At 39.5% G+C, this 22,661-nt stretch overlaps 3 protein-coding genes across 5 annotated transcripts in view; all 3 read left to right on the forward strand.

Moving 5' to 3' along the window:
• Positions 1–4,647, forward strand: part of arhgap32a (Rho GTPase activating protein 32a) — a 37,285-nt gene extending 32,638 nt beyond the window's left edge. Inside the window, exon 22 of the mRNA XM_038303380.1 lies at positions 847–4,647. Within this exon, the coding sequence (XP_038159308.1) occupies positions 847–3,002 (2,156 nt within the window). The 3' untranslated portion in view covers positions 3,003–4,647. The remainder of the gene's footprint in view (positions 1–846) is intronic.
• A 10,663-nt stretch (positions 4,648–15,310) lies between these two features.
• Positions 15,311–17,112, forward strand: LOC119795330. The gene is made up of 3 exons (XM_038303270.1): positions 15,311–15,484; positions 15,578–16,994; positions 17,099–17,112. Exons 1-3 carry the CDS (start codon positions 15,311–15,313, stop codon positions 17,110–17,112), a joined length of 1,605 nt encoding a protein of 534 aa, XP_038159198.1.
• A 933-nt stretch (positions 17,113–18,045) lies between these two features.
• LOC119795417 lies at positions 18,046–19,641 on the forward strand. 3 transcript variants are annotated; one of them, XR_005282323.1, is made up of 3 exons: positions 18,046–18,157; positions 18,579–18,737; positions 19,508–19,641. XR_005282323.1 is itself a non-coding variant. In XM_038303436.1 (3 exons), exons 1-3 carry the CDS (start codon positions 18,086–18,088, stop codon positions 19,617–19,619), a joined length of 657 nt encoding a protein of 218 aa, XP_038159364.1. In that variant the 5' UTR covers positions 18,058–18,085; the 3' UTR covers positions 19,620–19,641. The 3 variants fall into 3 exon arrangements, 2 of the variants coding, with proteins under 2 accessions (XP_038159364.1, XP_038159363.1); XM_038303436.1 differs by having other exon boundaries at positions 18,058–18,542; positions 18,650–18,737; XM_038303435.1 differs by having other exon boundaries at positions 18,058–18,737.
• The last annotated feature ends 3,020 nt before the right edge of the window (positions 19,642–22,661 follow it).

The following is a 22,661-nucleotide window of genomic DNA, read 5'->3' on the forward strand; positions in this document are numbered from 1 at the left end:
GTTAACTGCTAAACACACGCAGAAGACCTGGTTACTGAGCATAAACCAACCTTAAGGTGAGACTGCATGGTTGCAGCTGTTAACGTCTACTCCTCAGCTTCCCTAGCCTTGAGGAAGAGTTTTGTGAGTGAGGAAGAGGAAAAAGCAATTGTTGAACCAAAAAAAGTCCATATAAGTGTGTCAGAAACCTTGTAGTTAACTTTAAACTTGTCTCTTGGTTTCAAATGACTGACAGAAGTTCATCTTTCAGCAAGACAACAACTCTAAATATAGTTCAACCATAGCTACAATAAAATAGTAGATTTAGATTAAAGTATATTAATGATTTAGAATGGCCCATCCAAAATGCATACTTAATTTCAACCGAGCATCTTAAATAAGTATTAAAATTGCTGTTCACAGATGCGTCCATTCAACTTGACTGAGTTTGAACTATTTTACAATCAGGAATGTTCCATGTTTTAACTTGGTAGAAACATATCCTAAAAGACTTGTAGGGGAATTGCAGTAAAAGTATTGACCATGGGGTTAGAAAACAAATACGCACCACACAGATTTTTACAGGTAAAATAATTAAAAATGTTTATTATTGTCATTCTGCACAATGTTTGCTGTTTAGGTAAGGGCAAAATGTGAAATGTTTTTAGTACTATCAATAATTATACAAGACACATTTTTATATATAAGTAAAAAAAAAATCTGTATATATATATAATCAGTAAGTATGTAACAATTAATGCCCTATGTAGTTTCTTATGAAAGCTTTTGTGTCTTGTCCCATCATGTGTTACCATAGCTTTGTTTGTCCTGTCATACTGTAGCGTTGTTTGTCTTATCCCTCCCCAGGAACAGATAGACTTATGAGTTCAGTCTCTGTTCTTCCTCCTCACCCCCCCTCGATGAGTGCTGCACGCAAGTTGGCCTTGGCCCTGGCTGAGTCTGCCCATCAGGCAAGCAACGCATCCCACAGAAGAAGTCATGCACATAACCACAGACTGCAGCGACCCTCTGTTCTCGACCTCAAAGCCCATCCTCAGGAGTACCGTGGCCCTCGTGGGAGCTCAGGGTCCCAGTGGCAAACAGCTGGGGAGACCCATCGCTCTCCTAATCCTGTCCAGTTCTGCTCTTCACACATTTGCTCAGAACAGTTTCAGGTAGGCGAAAGCCAGGAAAGTGTGTGCAATTTTACCCCTAATGTCAGCCCCCTCGGGTCAGGGAGCTTGGATGAAGGCAGCGCTGAGGGGAAGGAGCAAAGGGAGGAAAGAGAGACAGAGTTCAAACAAGAACAGCACACTTACCAGAGTGTTGGAGTTTCCACACCCTGTCAGCCTTTCTGCTCGGCAAGGAGCCCAACAGCCTCTCCTGTGTATGCCAACACCGACTCTGTGGATGCTTTTAATTTCAGATCTGTCCTGGCAGAGCCTTTGATGCCTGCATCTATCAAAGAGGTCTTTCCACGCCAATTGCAGACCTCTTCACCCCATCACTATAGCCCAGAGGAGGACAGTCCTCCCGGGTTTAGTGAGGATGCCTTTAGTAATCACCATCATCATCCACAGTACCATCACCGGCCATTGCATTTGGGTCAAACACCTGCACCACCCTATCCTCGACCCAGTGCTCTGCCACCTTACCTCTCTGGACATAAAGGCCTGTACAGGCAGTCATCTGATAGCCACTACAGCTCCTTAGGTCTGAGGCAACCTCTGTCACCCCAGTACAGGCGCTACCGGGGTGATTTGCGGAAGCAACATGGTCAATGGCAGAGCTCAGAGGACAGAGTGGCAAGAAACCCTGCCATCCGCAGGGCACACTCCTTCCATGCCCCACAGATAAGTCATTATGAGCTTGCTAACACAGAAATCCTGCCTGTTGATGCCATGTTTTACGTAGAGCAAAAGAGAAGCCCTGAGTTACCCTATCAAGGACTAATCCAGGCTGGCCTCAACCCTGTACGGACACAGTTTCAGAACCTACTGCCAGAACACCAATACCATGCCGGTTCAAACGCGGAAAATCCAAGATCTCATTACTTTGATCCCCGTCGGCAAAGTGGTATCCATCGTCAACAGACATTCAGTGTTCACTCCACAAGAGAAGGTGAGCCGTCAGAATACTACAACTACTCTCCTCGCCATATCCCCCCTGTTAATAGGGAGCTCTACATAAAAAGCAGAGACACTGTGGTTTATGAAGCTAGAGATGCAGAGGTTTTTGAAAGGGTAATATATCAACCAGTTCAACAGGAGACACATAAGGGGACGTACCACTCTGTGTCTCCCTGTGAGACTCCAGACTCACCAAGGGACATAATGCACACGAGGAGTAAGTCAGACCCTGGAAACGGCAACCTTCTCTCTGCCCACAACATGGAAGGTGAAAAGGCTGTAACTACATCCCCGACCTCACCCAGAATGAGTTCCCAGCAAGGATTCCCTGAGGTCTCCAGTCAACGTCGTAGCCACCGGTCTGGTGCCGAATTTGGCCCAGTGAGACGGATTCATATTAAAGAGGACTACTCGCAGCAACCACTTCTCCGAAAAGTCCCCTCCCTGCCTGACAGAGGCTGCCCTAACCTGAAAAACATTGAACTCACTCACAGGTGCCAAGCAAGAGGCTACGGACAGGATGAGTCATTGCTGGCTGGTGCTGAAAATCCCAGCATCCTGAGAAGACCGATACGCTCACAGAGCACCAGAGAACATCGTCACTACTATCATTACCAATCAAAATCTCCCCTGGATCCTGGACAGATGGAACCCTTCCCTGCCCAGTTCAACAGACGGACTCAGAGCACTAAAGTCAAGCCCACACAATATGACCACATGGAGGGGTATTACGCAGCACCAAGATCTAAATCCACAAGATCTGGAAAATCTGCCAGAGGATATTTACCTGGACAGAGCTGCATGTCTCCCCGAGGGCAGAGACTGCTGTCCAATGTTCTGGTTCATGAAGGTTTTTATCACCCTGCTCTAAGATCAGAGGGTGGGGGTTTATAAGTGATCTCAGTCCACTGCTTATTCATCTACTTCGTTGTTGGGTCCAAAGGACACCTGCACTTTATCCTCAGCCAGACCAACAGACCAAGTTTTGCTTTACTCTATGGAGCTGCTAAATATGAAATGAGGCTTATAGTATGGACTTTGCTGTTGGAAAACGTTTTAAGGGAATAAACCTTTTGTTTTAACACTGAAAATGTGGAAATAGGTGTAAGAAGCATGTATGAAAAAAAATACTTTTCTATGTTTCAATTGCATAACAAGGGATAACAAGGTAAATTTGTGTTTTAATATGATTTTTAAGTTTAGGAAAGTGTAGATAATAACTTATTTTAAAATGTATTATACTGACAGAAGGGGATATATTTACTGGCACCCATGATAAAGATGTGAAAAAAACTTCAATTGAATTCAGACTTTATTGCAGAAGCATAAATGAGTGACATCACAGCAAAAGAAGAGAAGAAGAAGAGAAGGACATCAAATAACGAAGCATGTGCCACCTGTGCATAGGATTGAATTTCTACAAAATTCCCTTAATTTACTAACATTTCGAAACACATATTTTTCAAAAAGCAGCATATCTGTTGGTTAGGAGACAGGGCAAGAGCAGCTTTAAAGAAAATCTTCACAGAGTGCTGCCTTAAAGGCACCATTTTTATGTTTTTTATAACATCCATTAGAAAGTATGAATTCTGGACTGTTTTTGAGAGGCACCCCAGGAAAAAATTTTTTTGTCATACTATCATAAATGCAGCCATGCGGAGATGTCCTAATTCTTTCATGACTATTACTGAAAATATATCCTTTGGTGAGGTGTGCCTCAGATCTGGCTTTAACATCAAACTGGCTAGGTGAGTCTGAAGTAAATAAAGCATGAACACATGAGAAAGAAAATAATCTTCCCTGATGACTAGGATAGAGGATCTGTGAGGCTGTAGTCCTGCTTCTGTTTTAATGGTCATGTGAACCTCAAAGTGTCGGCCTGCCTTCAAAATCTAGAGATGTACTATGACTCATTCCAGCTGTGATGCACAAAGCACACATTAATCTCCTTCCAGACTATTTAGAAGGTTTTAAATAAAAAAAAAGAGCCTTGAAATAAATGTGTGTCAAAAAAAAGGTGAAGCATCTTTACACATTTTATTGTAAAGCTTTTTAACCATACTTGTCAGGGATGCCAATAAATGTGGCCAGTACCGTATAGGAGTAACACACATATAATATGTGGCCAATGTACTGTATATTTTGTTTTCTATTCTACAGTCTGCTCAGACTTCAACAAGCACTTTTGAGGATAACTGTGGATGAAACACATTGTCTTAACATGGTGTAGATGGAGACATAAAGCTTATATTTTTTCTGTAAGAAGCAGCTTGCTCAGAATCATTGTTAAATAGCACTTTTCGGGGGGTAAAATCTAAAGATAACCTCATGCTTTCTAACTCTTCAGGGGTCGCTCACAAGCTCTTCTTGTTAAATGATATCCAAGCCGTGAGTGCTGTATGGTTTCTGTTAAAGTCGAAGCTACTGTGGCTAAATATGCTGGATTTAAGGCAAATCAACTCAAGCTCTTAGATAATAAAAAGTGTATTTTATATGGCATTGTGGTTTTGTCATAAAATAAAGAAATACTTCCTCTTTATAAACTTTTAACCATGTGGTGTTTTACACATTTTATCATAAACTTTGAACATTGGCTATTTCAACATTTAAATGAAGACATTCTGTTAGGACAAGTTACAAGTTATTTTAGTGACAAATAAGAAATATAAAGATACTGTATGTCGTCTGTTATAACAGTCCATTGAACTTGTTAAATGTGTGCTTAAGTTTGTTTGAAAAAATATCTGTAAGGTTGGACGATATGAGGAAAATGCTATATGATATCTTTGGGCTATATCACGATACACGATATATACAGTATAAAAGTATGATCAAATAACCTTGAAAACCAATTGTTTTTAGCCACATAGTGCCTATAGTTGCATTGGTATTTGTCAAATTAACATATTTGTTTCTTTGAAAAATTTATTGCAAATTAAACATTTATTTAAAATGTTTTATTTAAACGATTTTTAACAAATGTTTTTGACAGCCATCTTAGATTTTGTCTTAGTTTTTTAATTTTCAGGACAAAAACTACTATTATTAGTCTTAAACTCATTTTTGTCATTACGATAAGTGATAGCTTTAGTTGGTTTTAGTCAACCAAAACCTAAAAAGGTTTTAGTCACGTACCTTTTTTTTTTCCTTTAATGATAATCAAGTGCTCCAATAGTCAGAGGTGAAACAGGGGAGTGTTCAAAAGTTGAATGCAAGTACCGGTAGTAGAAGACTGGTCTCCAGGTTCACAATAACATCTATAAAGAGAGGCTTTATGAGTATAAATTAACTGTAACAACTGTAAGATAAATGCTCTTCTGTGAGATCACCAGCAAAAACATTATTTATATTTATCCCTTGTTTGCACTGGAAACCCTACTGTAACTGTAGCATCTGAACTTTACTCAGCCAGGGTCTGCAATGGATTTATTCACTTCTTCACTGAAAAAAAACACAAATATTTGAGGGGCAGGCTGTTTTTCTTATGAAGTCCAATACTAAAGATATCTCCAATGAGAATTGATTTTGATCATATCTTAAAATTTTACCAAATAAACTACAAAAACTTAGCAGAAATTTAATACCAACTAAATGCTTCTTCCTGCTGCCTTGATATTTTACTAACAGCTTTCTTTAAGAAAGCTCTGCCTTGTCATTATATTGGATATAACTCAAATAATAAATGCGTCCCTTTTGTCAGGTGTTTTCCCCCATGCATTAAAACCCGCAGTTATCAAACAGCTGTTGGAAAAAAAGAACTTAGACAAGCTGCTACTGCCAAATTGCAAACCCATCTAAAGCCTTCTGTCCATCTATAAGATTATTGAAAAAGCTGTGTCTACATGTCTTCCATTCTAGCTCACGTTCTAACCATAGTACAGAAGTGTTCTTGTCGAAGCGGTAAATGTATCAGACCATAATGTGGCATTCAGGCCTGCTGAACACTCCATAGTCAAAAGGAACTCTAATAAAAATGTATTTTATAACAGCACCTGGAAAACTAGGTTGGCCTTTCTGGTGCAGTACTCGATTGGCTTTACATCCTACTTAAAAGACAGAAAAGGTATTGCGTTATTCAGTAAGTTTATATCAGAGACCAGAAAGAAACATGTGACATTCAACAAGGGTCCATCATAAAGCACCTTCTATTCAATATCTACACTCTTCCCCTAAGTCGGTTTATAATAGACAACGTAATAAGTTACTATAACTATGAAGACCATGAATTAGGATGTCATCAGGTGACTAAGGATCCATTCAAGTGCTGGGTAAATGCATAAAAGGCATCAATGCATGGATATGCCAAAATCTTCTCCAGCTAAATCTAAACAAAACTTACGTAATAATATCTGGACCAAAAAAAGACTATTGAACATTTGCAGTGATAGACTCAGTGCTGAAAAAGCAGTGGTAAATAAATACAATAATGAGGTCGGCATTCTATGACCTAAAGAAAATCTTCAGAATTAAAGGACTAATCTTTATGTCAAGGCTCAGGACAGAGAACCTAGTATTCAAGGGAGACATAGATTTCCCAAAAGTGTTTATTTAAAAATGACGGATTGGCAGTGGGCAGCTAGGGCGTCTAAGACAGTAACCTTTGCAGGAGGGAAAAACAGGTTAGTGACCATGTTAATCTGGAGAAGGATGATTACGAATGTGTGAGTCACTAACCTGGTCTTTAAGTTCAGTCCGTCCCCAGAGAATGAGGTTGATTCCAGCCAGGCGGCTGCCAACAAGACGTACTGAATCCTGCCAAGAGTATTCTAGACTGAAGCCTTGAAGACTACAAAACTGGCAGGAGATCAGATCCAAGCAGACAAAGGAAGGCAGGGCAATCCAGAGGAAGAAGCCAAAACTGCTGTGAAAGAGGTCCACAGGAGTCCAAGCCAGAAGATCAGAGATCCAAAGAGGTACTGAAGGGAAATCCAGGTCAGTGTCAGGAAGCAGATCCAGGTTCGGTCAACAGGCAGTATCCAGCAGGAGTCCTAAGGCAGGTCAAGCCAACACAGCAGAACAGGCAGGCTCAGAAGTCCAAATGCAGAATGGGTCAGGATCATGCAATCAGAACACAATCATGTATGCTAGAGAACTCTCACCAAAGTCTTGAATAATCTGGCACCGATGACTGGAAGCAGGCAGGTAAAATAGACTAGAGAAGGTGGAATAGATGAACAGTGATGAGAAGCTGGGCAAAGCTAGGCAGGTGAATGGAATGAACAATCGAGCCAGTCCCCAGCGCAAAAATCATGACACTCTCACCAGAATCTCGAAACAGTTATTAATGTTTTTATCTTTAGTTGAAGTGATTACTGTGATGGTGAATTCACTGGTCTGCAAAAAAAGTTTATTAGAAAGCTGCAATTGATCCAGAAGGCTGCTGCCTTTGTCCTCACTAAAACTAAAAAAGGGGAGCACAGCACCACAGATCTATAAGTCCTTATGCTGGCTCCCCGTATCTCAGATAACAGACTTCAAAATACTTCTGTTAGTATATAAATAACGGCTGAGCACCAAATACATTACATTGTAAGTGTTTCAACCATCCAGACCTCTGAGGTCTTCGGGCCCAAACCTAATCTGCTTACCTAGAACCAGAACTTGAAGAAGAACATTGCTAACTATCTTTAAGTTCTTAAACTCCACTGGTCCAGAATAAAATGTGAAAACTGGACAATTGCTGAATATCCAGGATTTTAAATCGAGATAAAAAATTAGTTTAGTGTCTTTTGAATGGGCTTTTTAACAATTTAAATTTGTAGTCAAACTTTCTTTCATTTAATAATAATCATTTCATTTTTCAAAAGCAAATTATTACTTTAATGATCAGTTCTAATTCACTTCAATCATTCCTATTTTATTACATAATTACCTTTATGCCACTGCAATCTTACTGAAATCTGCTATAAAAATAAAGTAGAGAAATGTACAACATTTGATGGAGAAATGTTGCAGTAAAAACAAAACGCCTTAGCACACTCCTCCATGTATTAAAAGTTTATGAAATAAGAGTTAGTGTTATCAAACATCTGACATTTTTTTATTGTTTTACTTTTCTTTAGTGTTCTACAGTAGACTTCTTGTGTGATTCTTAGGATTGACTTAGGTGTTGTCAGCGCATGACTTAAATAGTTCAATTCCTTGTTTAAAGTATTATTTACCTGCTTGTATAAATGTGACCCATGCACCAAGTATTTTAACTTTATTTGTCCAATTTTTAAAATCATACAAAAAAACAGCCTTATGTAACACATTAAAATTATATGCTATACAGTAGTGGTAGTACAAAGCTTATTCAACTGTTTGCTGATTTATATTCTTTGATGATCTTAAACTCACAAAAAGCTACAAAATGTCAAAAATAACAGAGCAGTAAACATTTTATTTTTAAAATAGCCTAAAAATGTAGAAATGTTAATTAGTCAAATGTTTGGCTTAGATTCAATTGCTAACCCTTAAACATGCATGCTGATATCTTTACATTTTCATTTCAGCAATTGACACCATGGAGCATGTGTAGACTTACTTTTCAGAAAACATTTTGACCTGTCAGACGCAGAAAAACCCAAAAGCAACAAGGTACAGTAAGTGCCTTTTAGTGCTCTGTTGGCGAAGCAGAGCTACATCTGGAGAAGAGTGATGAAAACAAGGCTGGAGAAGACTTGTCGATTTGGTGTTTATCAACAAAAAAACAAAACAACAGCTCATATTTTAACGTATCAGAACCAATATTTTACCCTTAAGTATCAAAAATTAAAACACAGGGAAAGAATTGATAAAAGGTTTATTTAATGTAACAAGACCCTCAGCTGGAAGGGGGTCTGAATGCTGGATTTGTGGGATTTCATAGAAAGAGAAGTCAATGAGTTATGGAAACAATGATATGATGGGTTTTAAATGATTGAAAGTCAGGTTTGAGCTGCTTAATCAGATTATGGCAAAAGGACACTGAGTTGGAGGATCAGTGAGGCTGGATGGGGTGGTTTGGGCCTCTGGAGTTATTGAGCCACAGAGGAGAAATGGGGAGGTTTTTTCTTTTAAGAGGCAGCTGGGAGATGATGAGCGTAGGTGGACCTGGGACACCAGGTAAAGAGATTTGATCCGGAAGGAGAGACAAGGCAGGTAATCCTGGAACACAAGATAAGGCCTAGTTACCACACAATAAGTGAGAGTATTGTCTGAGGAAATCGTCTTCTTAAATACTCCTACTTGAGCGAGGAGCTCTGATTAGGTTCATCTGTGCTGCTCCACCTGCCTGGGTTCACCCAGGATGAGGAGAAGAGGTGAGAGACAACACAGACAGGCACATGCATACAGCCTCACAGTTGTACGTTTTATTACATTGAAAATAACTGTAACTGTAGAAGCATTGGTTAAAGGCAGTAAGAATTAATTTAAAACTATATTTATGCAGGATTTGGATGTCTCTTTAATATGTAAGCAGATCAACCATAATAAAATTATTTGCCTCAGATACAAATTGTTTATATGCAACTGGAAAAAAATAATGACAGTAAGCTTTTGCTTGGCCTGTCATTACTATCTATTGATAATAAAGAAAGTTTTGATATCCAATAACGTGCAAGAATTAAAAAACTGTGACACTGTTAATGAAATGCAATCTGTAAGCTGAAACAGAATTTTAATAGCATTGTTAATAATTTCCTCTGAGTGATTTTGATGGTTGTATATAGTTTGAGTTGATCAAAAAGCCTGTTGTTCAATGTTTGTGCTTCTATAAAAGTTAGATATCATGTAAGATGACACTGTAATAAGAACACACGTATTTCCTTAAGTCCATCTGTGTCCCTTGCTTCATATTTCCTTGTGCTATAGGGTTCGTTAAAACCAAGGCTATTCAAAGCATGATGAAAGCTTTTTACTTTGTATTCCCAAAGTAATTGGGTATATATATATATATATATATATATATATATATATATATATATATATATATATATATATATATATATATATATATAATTTGAATATTATCCTTTAAATAACTAAGTAAGCAGTCAATCCAGAGGGAGCCTGTTCGGCAGACATTATCATCCAACACTGCTCACCAGGTGGCACTGTAACACTGCAAAGCTGGTTATAAAGCCTCCCACTGCCTTTAAAGAATATCACAGGCTTTCATTTACTTTTCAAGCATCTCATATTGTTTCAGATGCACTACAGAAGAGCTGGACTATTTTTATGGTTTTGAATGTAAGATCTATAGGGTATGGTATTAAAATGCACAACTAACGCATTTGTTTGTTGTGATAGATGTTATGAGCACCATACAAGGTACCTCTGTTGACAATAACAGGCTCTGAAAGTAAGTTTGATTTTTATTTCTCATGTGCCATGACTTTTTCTCTCACAGAAGTTATGGTTTAAAGAGTGTTGATTGGATGAGGTATAATCAGACGGAGTCGGCCAAGGTTGTCCAAAGTGCCAAGGGAATCGTTGCTTTGTTAGAAATGATTAAAGTGTTCCCATAGATCAAAACAGTCTCCCATTCACAGCTGACTGAAAGGCTTGGTCTGTGGCAAAACCCATTAAGAGAGCCTACGGACTCAAAGCAATGTCTTCTGGCAGCTCTGCATTGCTCTTGGAGCAGTGAGCCATTGTTTATTCATCGCTACATTGGCATTCAAAGTGCATCCTCACTGTTCTCTCTCATAACCAACAAGTTGCAATTTTTATGCATGTGAAGGTTGAAGGCAAATTATTTATGGGAGACTGGACCTAAAGAAAGTAAATGGCTGCCTGCAAAGAATGGTTGAGAGCAATCCTTTTCCACATAAGCTATTGAATTTACCGGTTCACATCAAAATATGCATGTATTATTCAGCTTTTAAAAAAAAGAAAAGAAAAAGGAATTGCTGGCCTGCGAGAAAGCTTTCTGCCTTTTCGAAACATTGTGATGAATTCAAAAACATGCCACCTATCAGGATCAGGTTAAAGTCTTATTTTTCAGCAGGAGGCAAATAAAATGAGCAGAGAAAACGAGCCTCCCTGGTGCAGCTTCTGTAGGGTTTTTACTACTGTGCACTGCACTGAAGGTTTCAGATAAGGAAACGAACTTGGACGTATACGAGCACATCTGTGAGTGTTAAAACTCAAACAACTCTAAGGTGATTAGAGTCCCAGGAGAAAGGGGAGCCTAACTTTTACCGCTGATTAAAATTATTCCACATCTGGTTTCATCTAGATGCAAAAAATAGCATGTTTGAATCATGAAGTGCAAAACACAAGCAGGGGCAAAGTCAAAGGAGGGGCAGGAAATCTGTTGCCCTCCACAGAAGCAGAGATGACTGTCTAGTGCTAAACAAAACTGTGCTCTACGACTCCTTACTTTCAGAAGGAAAGATCTACAAATTAATGGTTGTGACTTTCAGTCAGTGTAACGCTCTGACAGTAATATAGCACATGGTGGTGGGCTGTGTTTCTCCGGTTCACAGAGCTTTAGTAGCTCCATAAAGAACAATTTTTGGTTGCTCATTACAGTGTAATGTTCCATTACAAAACACTGTTGGAACTTTATGAATGTAGACTCTCTCATTGTTCCTTTGATGGATCTTGACATGTGAAAAGTGGAGCATATTTATGCAGTAAGGTGGTGCAATAGAAGCCTCTATTTAAATATATAATCTCAGTTTAGCTTATTTTGGAATCCATACATACAACGAGCATAGTTAAAGATTTGCAGGTAAATTAATTTCTTCCCATTTTATGGAAGGGGAACAGATTATTTTAGTTTGCTAAACTATATGGTTCCCCCCTCATAACTCTTGCAAGCAAGGAGCAAATGCTACCAAAATCAGAGGATTTGTTGTTGATAAAGAGATAGGATTAAATAAAGTTACACACTTGCGGGTAAATTAATTTGTTCACATGTTATGGAGAGGAAAGTATTTATCTTAGTAAACTAAATTATATGGTTCCACTCCTTTAATTTTGGCAAATAATGATCAAATGTCACCAAATCCACAGGGTTTGTTGTTAATGAAGAGAGGAATAAAAACAGTTAAATACTTGCAGGTAAATTAATTTCTTCCTATGTTATGGAGGGGGAACAGATTATTTAAGGCAGCTAAAATATCCATTCTCTCCTCTCCTTCTCCCATATCTTTGGGAAATATCGAGCAACTGTTTCCAAATTCTCAAAAAATTTTATGTGTGACAGCATGTCATATACTAGAAATTTTGTTATTCTATAATCTGTAATATTTAATATTAGAACAGGATTTCTACACTCTCATCTTTGCAGGAAGTCTAAATTGTTGTGCCCTGCTATCAGCCAGTTTCCATCCTCTTATATCAGCGATGAAAAATTATAAATACACACTACATGTTGAAGTGACAACACAAAACAGCAAAAGACCTTGTTTATTTATTTATTTTACAAAAAAACAGCTGCCGATTAAACTGAATGTGCCTGCCTTGACATGATTATACGAGAAATGTTTCAGAACCCCTTTGAAAATGATCAGATCCACCTCTCTGGCTGCAATGCGCATTCCCGAAACAAGGGGAACAGATTTTCATAGAGAAACAGAATGTCGCACAAGACCAGAACAGGGCCTCCGTTGAAACCAAAATAAGTAAGAAGTAAGAGTAAGAGTAAGTAAGAGTAATGTCCCTGATTCTGTGAGGTTTTCAGCAGATAGCTGAGCAATAATCAATTAATTTATTTTATAAAAATCTACGGGGCTAACTGGAATGGCCTCTGTTTAAAAAACTTCCGGTTTAATGAGATTCCTTCCGGTTTCACCGAAATGCCTTCCTCTTTTGAACTGAAATCTGCAATAGCTTTTCAGTAGTGTATATGAAAGGTAAAGCTTTCACCAGTTCAATCTGACAAACTCGCACAAAGAGAAAAGATAATTAGAAGAAATTTATTGATACAATTATTTTGTCTTTGGCGCTCAGACCTCGGCAGGAAACATAACGCTTAATATTGATATGCTTGAACAGGAGCAAAGAATAGGGCTGTTTCCCCCCAGGCCTGAAACTGGTGGTGGAGCGGTGATAGATGAAGTTGGTCAGTCTGTAGACTGCTGGTTGGCGAGGAGGTATGCTGAGCTTAATGGTGAAATCCAGTGGACTGCTTGAGCTGATACTAGAGCTTCACTCTGGGATCTGGAAGATGGAAGTCTGGCTTGCATAACACAGGTTGAGAGAATCTTTCCATGATGAGGAAGAAAAACTCCCCATTGGGAAGAAACCTCTGGCAGAACCAGGCTCAACATGGCGGTCTTCTGCCTGACTGGTTGAAATGACACGCAGAATGCAGTAAGAGTCCGGGAGTAATGAAACCCTGATGAAGCTTTACCTGTGATGGTGGAGGAGGGGCTGGAGGTGAGTTGAAACTGTGTCATCTGAATGAGTCACATAGCGCATCCACCGCCTGTGCACTAGGAGCAGACAAGTTGCGGATCGGAGGTCTTTTAAGATGAACTTTGGATGCTGATTGGCTTTCTTGGAGGTGTGGTACAAAGCTGATTGGCTGTGTTGCAGGTGGATGTAAGAAAGCAACTAGTTTCTTCAGTTGAATTACTGCCTAGGCTCCATTTTATATGAATGGTTCTCACTTTGTGTGAGAGCTTTTGAGTAGGTTATATAAGAGGTAAACGTTTTCACTGCTTCATGTGAGAGCTTTTCACTAGTAATTGTGCAAGGTTTTCAGTAGGTTATCCATCCATTCATCCATTTTCTTACACGCTTAATCCCAAGTGGGGTCGCGAGGGGTGTTGCTGCCTGCTATCTCCAGCTGTCTACAGGCGAGAGGTGGGGTACACCCTGGACAGGTTGCCAGCCCATCGCAGGGCAACACAGAGACAAACAGGACTTCAGTAGGTTATATAAGAGGTAAATATTTTCTCTAATTTATGTGAAAGCTTTTCACTTGTGGTCATACATGTTTTTTTAAGTGTATGATATGAAAGAGTTTAATTTGTTATGTGCATCCAAAATAGTTTACACCTATGAAATCAAATAAAAGCTAGACATGGTTTTCATTTTTACTAACTAAAATCTGAAAAATGTGGATGACGTTGCTCTGGTAGAATGAGACAGACACTGAACCTTTGTCATGATTTGGTTGGAGGTTTTTGTAAGGACCCAAATGCAGAGCCAGAGAGGCAGGGGTGAGTTCTTAGAAGATTTTATGGGATAACTACGGTGGCCCTGAAGTGCAAACTGCAACTACAAATCTAAAAGCGCAACTACATTAAGGAAATCGCAACTACATAAAGCAAAGCGCAACTACATTAAGAAAAACAAAACTACATAAAGCAAAGCGCAACTACATTAAGAAAAACAAAACTACATAAAGCAAAGCGCAACTACATTAAGAAAAACAAAACTACATGAAGCAAAGCGCAACTACAATAAGGAAAACAAAACTACATAAAGCAAAGCGCAACTACATTAAGGAAAGCACAATTACATTAACTTACCGGAAAAGGTAGGTACCAGTGGGAAACATGAGACATCGCTGATTGGACGACAGCGCCGTTTGACTTGTAGTTGCAGTTTGCACTTCAGGGCCACCGTAGATAACACAGGTAGCAAAAATCCAACTTGAAAGTGCTAAACAAAAATAGGTATACAAAAATCCAACATAGAAATTAAACACAAACCAGAATCATGGAGACATCAGGGGAAAACAATCACAAGGAGCCAGGGTGAGACAAAGTAAGACCAGGAACCAGCACTGAGGGACTGCAGGTGGAGTGTATTTATGGCTGACTGAACTGTTAACAAGCAATAAGATTTTCTATAATGTTCAGGTTCTAGAGTGTGTGTATGTGATTCTTTTGTTTTTTGAATTGTTTGTTACCTTTGTGGGTGTTTCCTTTTTAGAAGCCATCTTGGAACCTTGCTAAGGAGGAGGCCCGCCTCAAACCCAGCTCTCTTATAGAGGGAGCCATGATGGCTGAACTTTGATTGGCTGTGGGTAAATTGAGAAGGCGGGGATAACAGTATATAGGTGGACTGATTGCTGTAGTAAGAGTCTGATGGGAAAGCTGCCATTTTGTGTTCAGTATAACCATGCTCTGATGGAAGAACCTTAATAAATGACCTTTTGTTTTTGCTCCAACCAACTTTGCTGGATTTTTCCTTCCACACCACACCTCTCAGCTCAACAGTGGTGTCAGAAGTGGGATCTTTACGCTTTTGCTTGAAGGAGGAAATCAGGCTAAATGAGAGGAGTAGGACGTGGAAGAACTCGAGGAACAAGGAAAAACCCTCTTTCTGAAATGGAAGAAAGAGATAGTGGAGGAACAGCAGAACCAGATCCAGCACCTGAAGGAGTCATGTCTGGTGAAGATGTCTTTGAACCAGTGGTGCGGCCTAAACAGACCACAGTTGGTACTGTGAGTAAAGAACTTTGTGAAACTGACATCTTTGATGAAATAAGAGAATTTATGCGACATTCTAAACGAACCGAAGCAATTTTGTTTGAACAGATTAAACAGTTGCGCAGTAACATGCCAAAGCTGCAAAGTGATGTATATACTGAACTTGATGAGACGATTGTACAGACTGAAGTTTCTACAGAAGCAGTTTTCCCAAAGCGAGAGAGCAGAACACTATCTCAGCTATTAGCAACAGAGCAAGCCCAAGGAGCCTCTGGTTACCAAGCTGAACCTCGTTATCCATCTCAACCACTTCCTGCACAGCCTCAGCTGTGTGGTGCGCATGATGTTCCAGGACAAAGAGTGGAACCAACCCGTGGAGGTGATCCTAGGATACCTGACTTCAAGGAAGGTGAGGATCCTGAAAGTTTCTTCATACGTTTTGAACGCATAGCTAAAACATGGGGATGGCAACCAACTGAATGGGCTGCTAGAGTGGTCACATTATTGACTGGAAAAGCACTGGAGGCCTATGCTGGTATGGATGAAGACCAGTCAGACTCTTATGAATCTATTAAAGCTGCTGTGCTATCTAAGTTTAATGTGACAGAAGAGACTTACAGATACCGGTTTCGAAGCACCAATGTACCTGTGGGAGAGAGTGTGCGTGAAACCTACAGTCGGATAAAGGGACTCTACAAGCGATGGATGCGGCCTGACAGTCGGAGTAAAGAAGAGATCGGGGAAACCATCATCTTGGAGCAATATCTACGTGTGCTTCATCCAGACGTCCGCACATGGGTGAAGGAGAACAATCCAAAGACCGGAGAGGAAGCTGCAGATCTGGCTGAACGTTACTTGGCTGCTCACAGAGAACCTTCAAAGTCAAGAGTAACTGTGGGGAGACCAAGGTTTGTGGAGGTAAAACCTCCAGATGCAATAAAGACTGACAACTTGGACATGAGGGGTGGTAAGAAATCGGAACAATCCAGACTAAAGTATAACCTCACTTGTTACTATTGTCAGCAGCCTGGTCACAAAGCTTCTTTATGTCCTTTAAGAAAACCTAAGTCAGTAGAGTTATGTGTGGTACCCTCCAAAGAACATAATTATGAACTTTCTGATGGTTTGATTCCACATAAACATGTGGTAGATGTGATGATAAATGGCAAAGCTGTAAAAGCTCTTGCAGATACGGGTAGTTCACAAACTTTGGTGAAATCTTCTTTCTTGAACAATGTAATGCCTAACTTTAACAAGCTGGTAAACATTACTTGTGTTCATGGATGTCAGAAAGAGTATCCAACTGCAGATGTCACTATTGAAGTTGAAAGCCAAGCTTTTATGTTGACTGTTGGAGTTGTGAATCAGTTAGCATATGATGTTATCCTAGGGGAAGATTTACCAATCCTAGACAGTTTGGTTCAAGAAAATTCTGTGGCATATTCCTGTGCTGTCATGACACGATCTATGAAAAAGGGCTTAGAACCTCTGCCAGATGCAGATGATGATTTGTATGAAGGAGGAAGTAAAATCAGGAAATCAAAACGACAACGTAGACAGGAGAAAAACAAAAGCAAGTCAAAACTTCCTGAACCTACATTACCTTTAATTCCATGTGTTGATCTCCAGTGGCAAATTCCTAATAACTTTAAAGAAAGACAAGAAAATGATCCATCTCTGATACCTCTCTTTGATAAAGCAAACAAAGATGGTGAAAAAGAGACTACTGTGGAGTTCAAAAGTTTAGCAGGAGAGCCTTTTATTATAAAGGACGAACTTTTGTATCTAGCAGACATTGATGAACCCAGACTTGTTGTACCAAAAGAATACCGTTCAGTAATTTTGCATTTGGGTCACACTGTACCATGGTCAGGGCACCTAGGACAGGCAAAGACATATAATCATGTTGCTCAGCGTTTTTATTGGCCAGGATTATATAAAGATGTGATTGAGTACTGCAAATCATGTCATGATTGTCAGTTAGTAGCCCCCACTAAAGTTTCAGACCGTGCCCAGTTGCAGACTTTACCAATAATGACTGTTCCTTATGAGAGAATCGCCATGGATATTATAGGTCCTTTACCTAAGAGCAGTAATGGTCAAAAATATGCATTAGTTATCTGTGACTATGCAACCAGATATCCAGATGTTTTTCCATTACGTTCTCTCCAGGTCAAACACATTGTCCGGTGTTTGGTAGACCTTTTCTCCAGAGTTGGTATCCCAAAGGAGATTCTAACTGATCAAGGTACCAATTTCATGTCACAAGTGATGAAAACTCTTTATGATCAACTGGGAGTAAAAGGTATTCGTACTACTCCATACCATCCAGAAACCGATGGTTTGGTAGAACGATTTAATGGTACATTAAAACAAATGTTGAGAAAGTTTATTGATGAAACTGGGAAAGACTGGGATAAATGGTTGCCTTTTCTTTTGTTTGCATACAGAGAAGTACCACAAGCCTCAACTGGTTTTTCTCCTTTTGAGTTGCTTTATGGGAGACACGTTAGAGGCCCTTTGGACATGCTGAAGGAGAACTGGATGGCTGGAGGGGCATCTGGATCCAGTAAAAGGTCTTCACCAACAACAAACGTCATCTCCTACATACTGCAAATGAGAGACAAACTGGAAAAATACAGAGAACAAGTTAAAGACCATATGCAGAAAGCACAACACAAGCAGAAGGTATGGTATGACAGACATGCCCGTGAAAGAGAGCTGAAAACTGGCCAGAAAGTTTTAGTACTTTTGCCCAGTGGACCAAGTAAGCTACTAGCTAAATGGCAAGGACCCTACACTGTGATTAAAAGAGCAGGTCCGGTAACTTATGAAATTGCTTGTCCAGAAAAACAAAAGTCAAAGCAATTGCTCCATGTAAATCTGCTAAAGGAGTATCATGAAAGAAATGTTCCAGAAATGGATGTGAAGCAAACCCTGATGGTACAAGACATTCAGCCTGAAGACAGTGCCATGTTGATGGATGGAGAAGCTGAAATGAGTCCATGCAGAAAATTGGCCAAATCTGAAGAGGCTCCAAAGCATCTGACTCCAGACCAGTGGCAACAGCTGGGTGAGATTAAACAATCTTTTCCATCACTGTTTGCAGATGTACCTGGGCGAACTGATGTCATAACACACAAAATAACCTTGAAAGACACAACACCTGTTCGTCTTAAGCCTTACAGGATTCCCCAACAGATGATGGAACCACTGAAACAGGAGGTCCAGACAATGCTGGAAATGGGAGTGATAGAGCCATCAAGAAGTGAGTGGTCAAATCCCATTGTGCTTGTTCCCAAGAAGGACTCATCTCAACTACGCTTTTGTTCTGACTTAAGAAAGTTGAACAGCATTTCTTGTTTTGATTCTTACCCCATGCCACATATTGATGAGCTACTGGAAAGATTGGGGAAGGCCAAATACATCACAACCTTAGACTTATGTAAAGGTTACTGGCAAGTCCCTTTAGATCCATCCTGTAAAGAATACACAGCTTTTCAGATTCCAGGAATGGGTTTATTCCATTATACTGTTTTACCCTTTGGTCTTCATGGGGCACCAGCTACCTTTCAAAGGTTGATGGACATTATTCTCAATGACTGTTCAAAGTTTGCTGCTGCCTACCTGGATGATGTTGTGGTATACAGTGAGACGTGGGAGGATCACCTACAACACCTTGAGGATGTGTTGGCAAAGATCCAGAAGGCTGGTCTCACTTTGAATGTGAACAAGTGTGCATGGGCGCAAGAAGAAGTTAAATATCTGGGTTACCTTGTTGGCCATGGACAAATAAGGCCACAACTTGAAAAAGTAAAAGCCATTCAAACAATCCCCAGACCCAAAACAAAGAAGCAAGTGAGATCATTTTTGGGCTTAGTTGGGTGGTATAGGAGATTTATACCCCACTTCTCAACTTTAGCAGCCCCTTTGACTGAGTTAACAAAAAGATCTACTTCTAAAATCATGTGGAAGGATGACTGTGAACATTCATTCCAATCTTTGAAGAAACTGATCTGTCAAGCTCCTGTTTTGCAGAGTCCTAACTTTTCCAAGCCATTTATTGTTCAAGTGGATGCTTCAAATGTTGGTCTTGGAGCAGTGCTCGCTCAGGGAGAAGCTGGTGAAGAAAAACCTGTCCTTTTCTTAAGTAAAAAGCTGTTTGACCGAGAGAAAAAGTACTCCACAGTAGAAAAGGAAGGACTTGCAATAAAGTGGGCTCTGGACTCTTTAAAATATTATCTCCTAGGAAGGGAGTTTACTTTGCAAACCGATCATAGACCTCTGAAATGGATGCACTCCATGCAGCATCAGAATGCACGGATATTTCGTTGGTGCCTTGCCCTTCAGCCATACCAGTTCACCATACAGCATTGTCCAGGTAAGAAAAATCTGATTGCTGACTACCTTTCTCGTTTGCCTGAGTTTTGTGAACCAGAGGGGGGAGGAAGTGAGTAAATGTTAAGAAGCAATAAGATTTTCTATAATGTTCAGGTTCTAGAGTGTGTGTATGTGATTCTTTTGTTTTTTGAATTGTTTGTTACCTTTGTGGGTGTTTCCTTTTTAGAAGCCATCTTGGAACCTTGCTAAGGAGGAGGCCCGCCTCAAACCCAGCTCTCTTATAGAGGGAGCCATGATGGCTGAACTTTGATTGGCTGTGGGTAAATTGAGAAGGCGGGGATAACAGTATATAGGTGGACTGATTGCTGTAGTAAGAGTCTGATGGGAAAGCTGCCATTTTGTGTTCAGTATAACCATGCTCTGATGGAAGAACCTTAATAAATGACCTTTTGTTTTTGCTCCAACCAACTTTGCTGGATTTTTCCTTCCACACCACACCTCTCAGCTCAACATGAACAAAGGCAGGACTAACGAGCTGATAAGGAGCAGGTGTGAGTAGAGCTGACTGGGAAGCCAGGGGAAAAGAAAACACAAGGGGGCAACAGAGGACAAGCAAAGAAAAACTTAAGAAACTTAAATAAATCGAGAACACATCAGCTAGAAAACAAAGAAAAACATGGATAAACGTGAAACTGAAAACTTAGAGAAAACCAACAAAGCCAAGGTGGTTACAACCTTTTGGTTCACACATACAATTATTTTGTGTTATGAGATCTGAGTTTTTTGTTTTCAGTTATTAGTTATTCTGTTTTGTTAATCTTTGGTTTATTTTCCATTATATTCAAGCAGTATTTAGTTACTCTCTGTTTGCCCCTTGTGCTTGTTTCCTTTCCCCTGGGCTTCCTTCTAGTTAGTTCCACTCACGCCTTCTCCTTATTCAGCTCATTAGCCCATCCTTTGTTCTGTTCCCACTTATATACTCCACCTCTGCAGTCACTCAGAGCTGGATCCTTGTTGGTTTTTAGTTGCTTCCTCATCTCTGTCTTCCCACGTGAGTTTTTCCTAACGTTTTCTAATCTCTTGGCTGTTGTATTTTTGGATTTTGCCTCTGTTCTATCGTTAAATCTACAAGATTCAGCTCTGCCGCCTGATCTCTGCATTTGGGTCCTCAAATACCACAATACAATATATAGGGTAAACTAACACTGAACGTCAACTTCCAAACACTACTTTAACTCCACTTTGAAACACAGTGGTGGCAGCATTATGCTGCGCACATGCTTGTCTACACCAGCAAAAGGAATGTTGAATATAGATAATGGGTTGAACTAAACCTACTTGTGTTAAATGGACCAGTCAAAACCCAGACCTAAATCCCACCGAGCATCTGTGGCAACATCTGAAAATGATTTTCACAAAAGCTCTCTATCCATTCTCCTTGAGCATGAACTAATCTCTCATTTTTGTTGCTTAGTTTTATTTAAATTAGTTTTTTTTAGATAAGCTTAGGGGTTTTTAAGATGATTCCTCAGGCCAATATACAGTGCTTGACACTATCAATGCTACAAGCGGGGCTGCCCTCTTGAAATACCACAATGTAAGTTGGGACTAGATGCACCGTCATTGGTCAGGTCATGTGACCTGGAAGAACCTATTCCTTTATGGCCGCAGGCCCTTATATAGTCATGGAGCTAAGGCTTTATTATTTTCCTCCTGCTTGACTACTGGTCATGGTTGAGGCAAGAAAAAAGTTACACGTCTAGTGCCCCTAGTGGCCAAAAGTTACTCGGTGTGCCTTTTACTGCAGAATTTCTAATGTTTGGGTTTTATAAGAAGAGTGATTAGAAATGACAGCAAAAAAGCATTTAAAACCTAAAAGGAAGCAACCAAATTTTAACATCAGACTAACAATGGAAAATAAGCTGGTAAGAGGGATTAGAGTAATATGTCACCCTGCCAGTTCAAGTAGATTTAGAATAGAATACAGTCAAAAGTTTTAAAGGCAGTGTCTACAGGATATGCTCTCTTCTCCATGAAACACAACTATGGCTAATATTTCTGCCAACAGAAAGATTTTGAAAGCTTTGTGACACACCCGGACCTTTAAATGAACAATAATATGCCTGTATGGGAGATGTGATGCACATAAAAGTGAGAGTACATTTATATCCAATGTTGATACAGTGCAGGATTTGGCTTTATACATAAGTTATGCTTTTACAAGAGGGAAATAAGAAGTTTTCACTGATATAGAATTGGAAGAACCTAAGTTGGAAGTTTAACAACTCCTAAGAAAAATTAAGCAATATAAAAAAGTTAAATATGTAGAATACATTTAATGCTCCCTAGGTATAGATTCTGATATGTAAAGAAATTTAATGTCATGCAGTTTTCACTCGAGCATCACTACAGTGTTTACAACTTGCAAAGCAGTTACAATAGGCTTAATTTTATATGTGATTATGTAGAGAATGTTCAAAATGTTTTAAAGAAAATATACTGATCATTCAAGGGACAATCAAGTATAAAATAAAAAATATGACTATTTATATCAATCATTTTGGTTATTTAGTCGCAAAGTATGGGGAAATCTCACACAGTGAAAACCCCTGAAATAAAGAGCCCTCAAAGTTACAAAATATTGTGCTACTTTACATAAATTAATATTATGTTGAACCTGGGACTGCTCCAATCAAATCCCTTCGGTCAAACGAGGGACATTCAGCAGACCCTTTCAAAATGATTGGGCTACGTGACATCAAGAGCCTGCCTTACCTCAGTTTGATTTTAGCCAGTCACAGTAAAAAGATAAGTTGGCAGCATATGTTTCTCTTTCAAAGATGCATTAATG

The sequence above is a fragment of the Cyprinodon tularosa genome, unplaced genomic scaffold, assembly GCF_016077235.1.
Source record: "Cyprinodon tularosa strain WSP-4 unplaced genomic scaffold, ASM1607723v1 ctg51, whole genome shotgun sequence".
In the NCBI taxonomy this organism is placed as follows: Eukaryota; Metazoa; Chordata; class Actinopteri; order Cyprinodontiformes; family Cyprinodontidae; genus Cyprinodon; species Cyprinodon tularosa.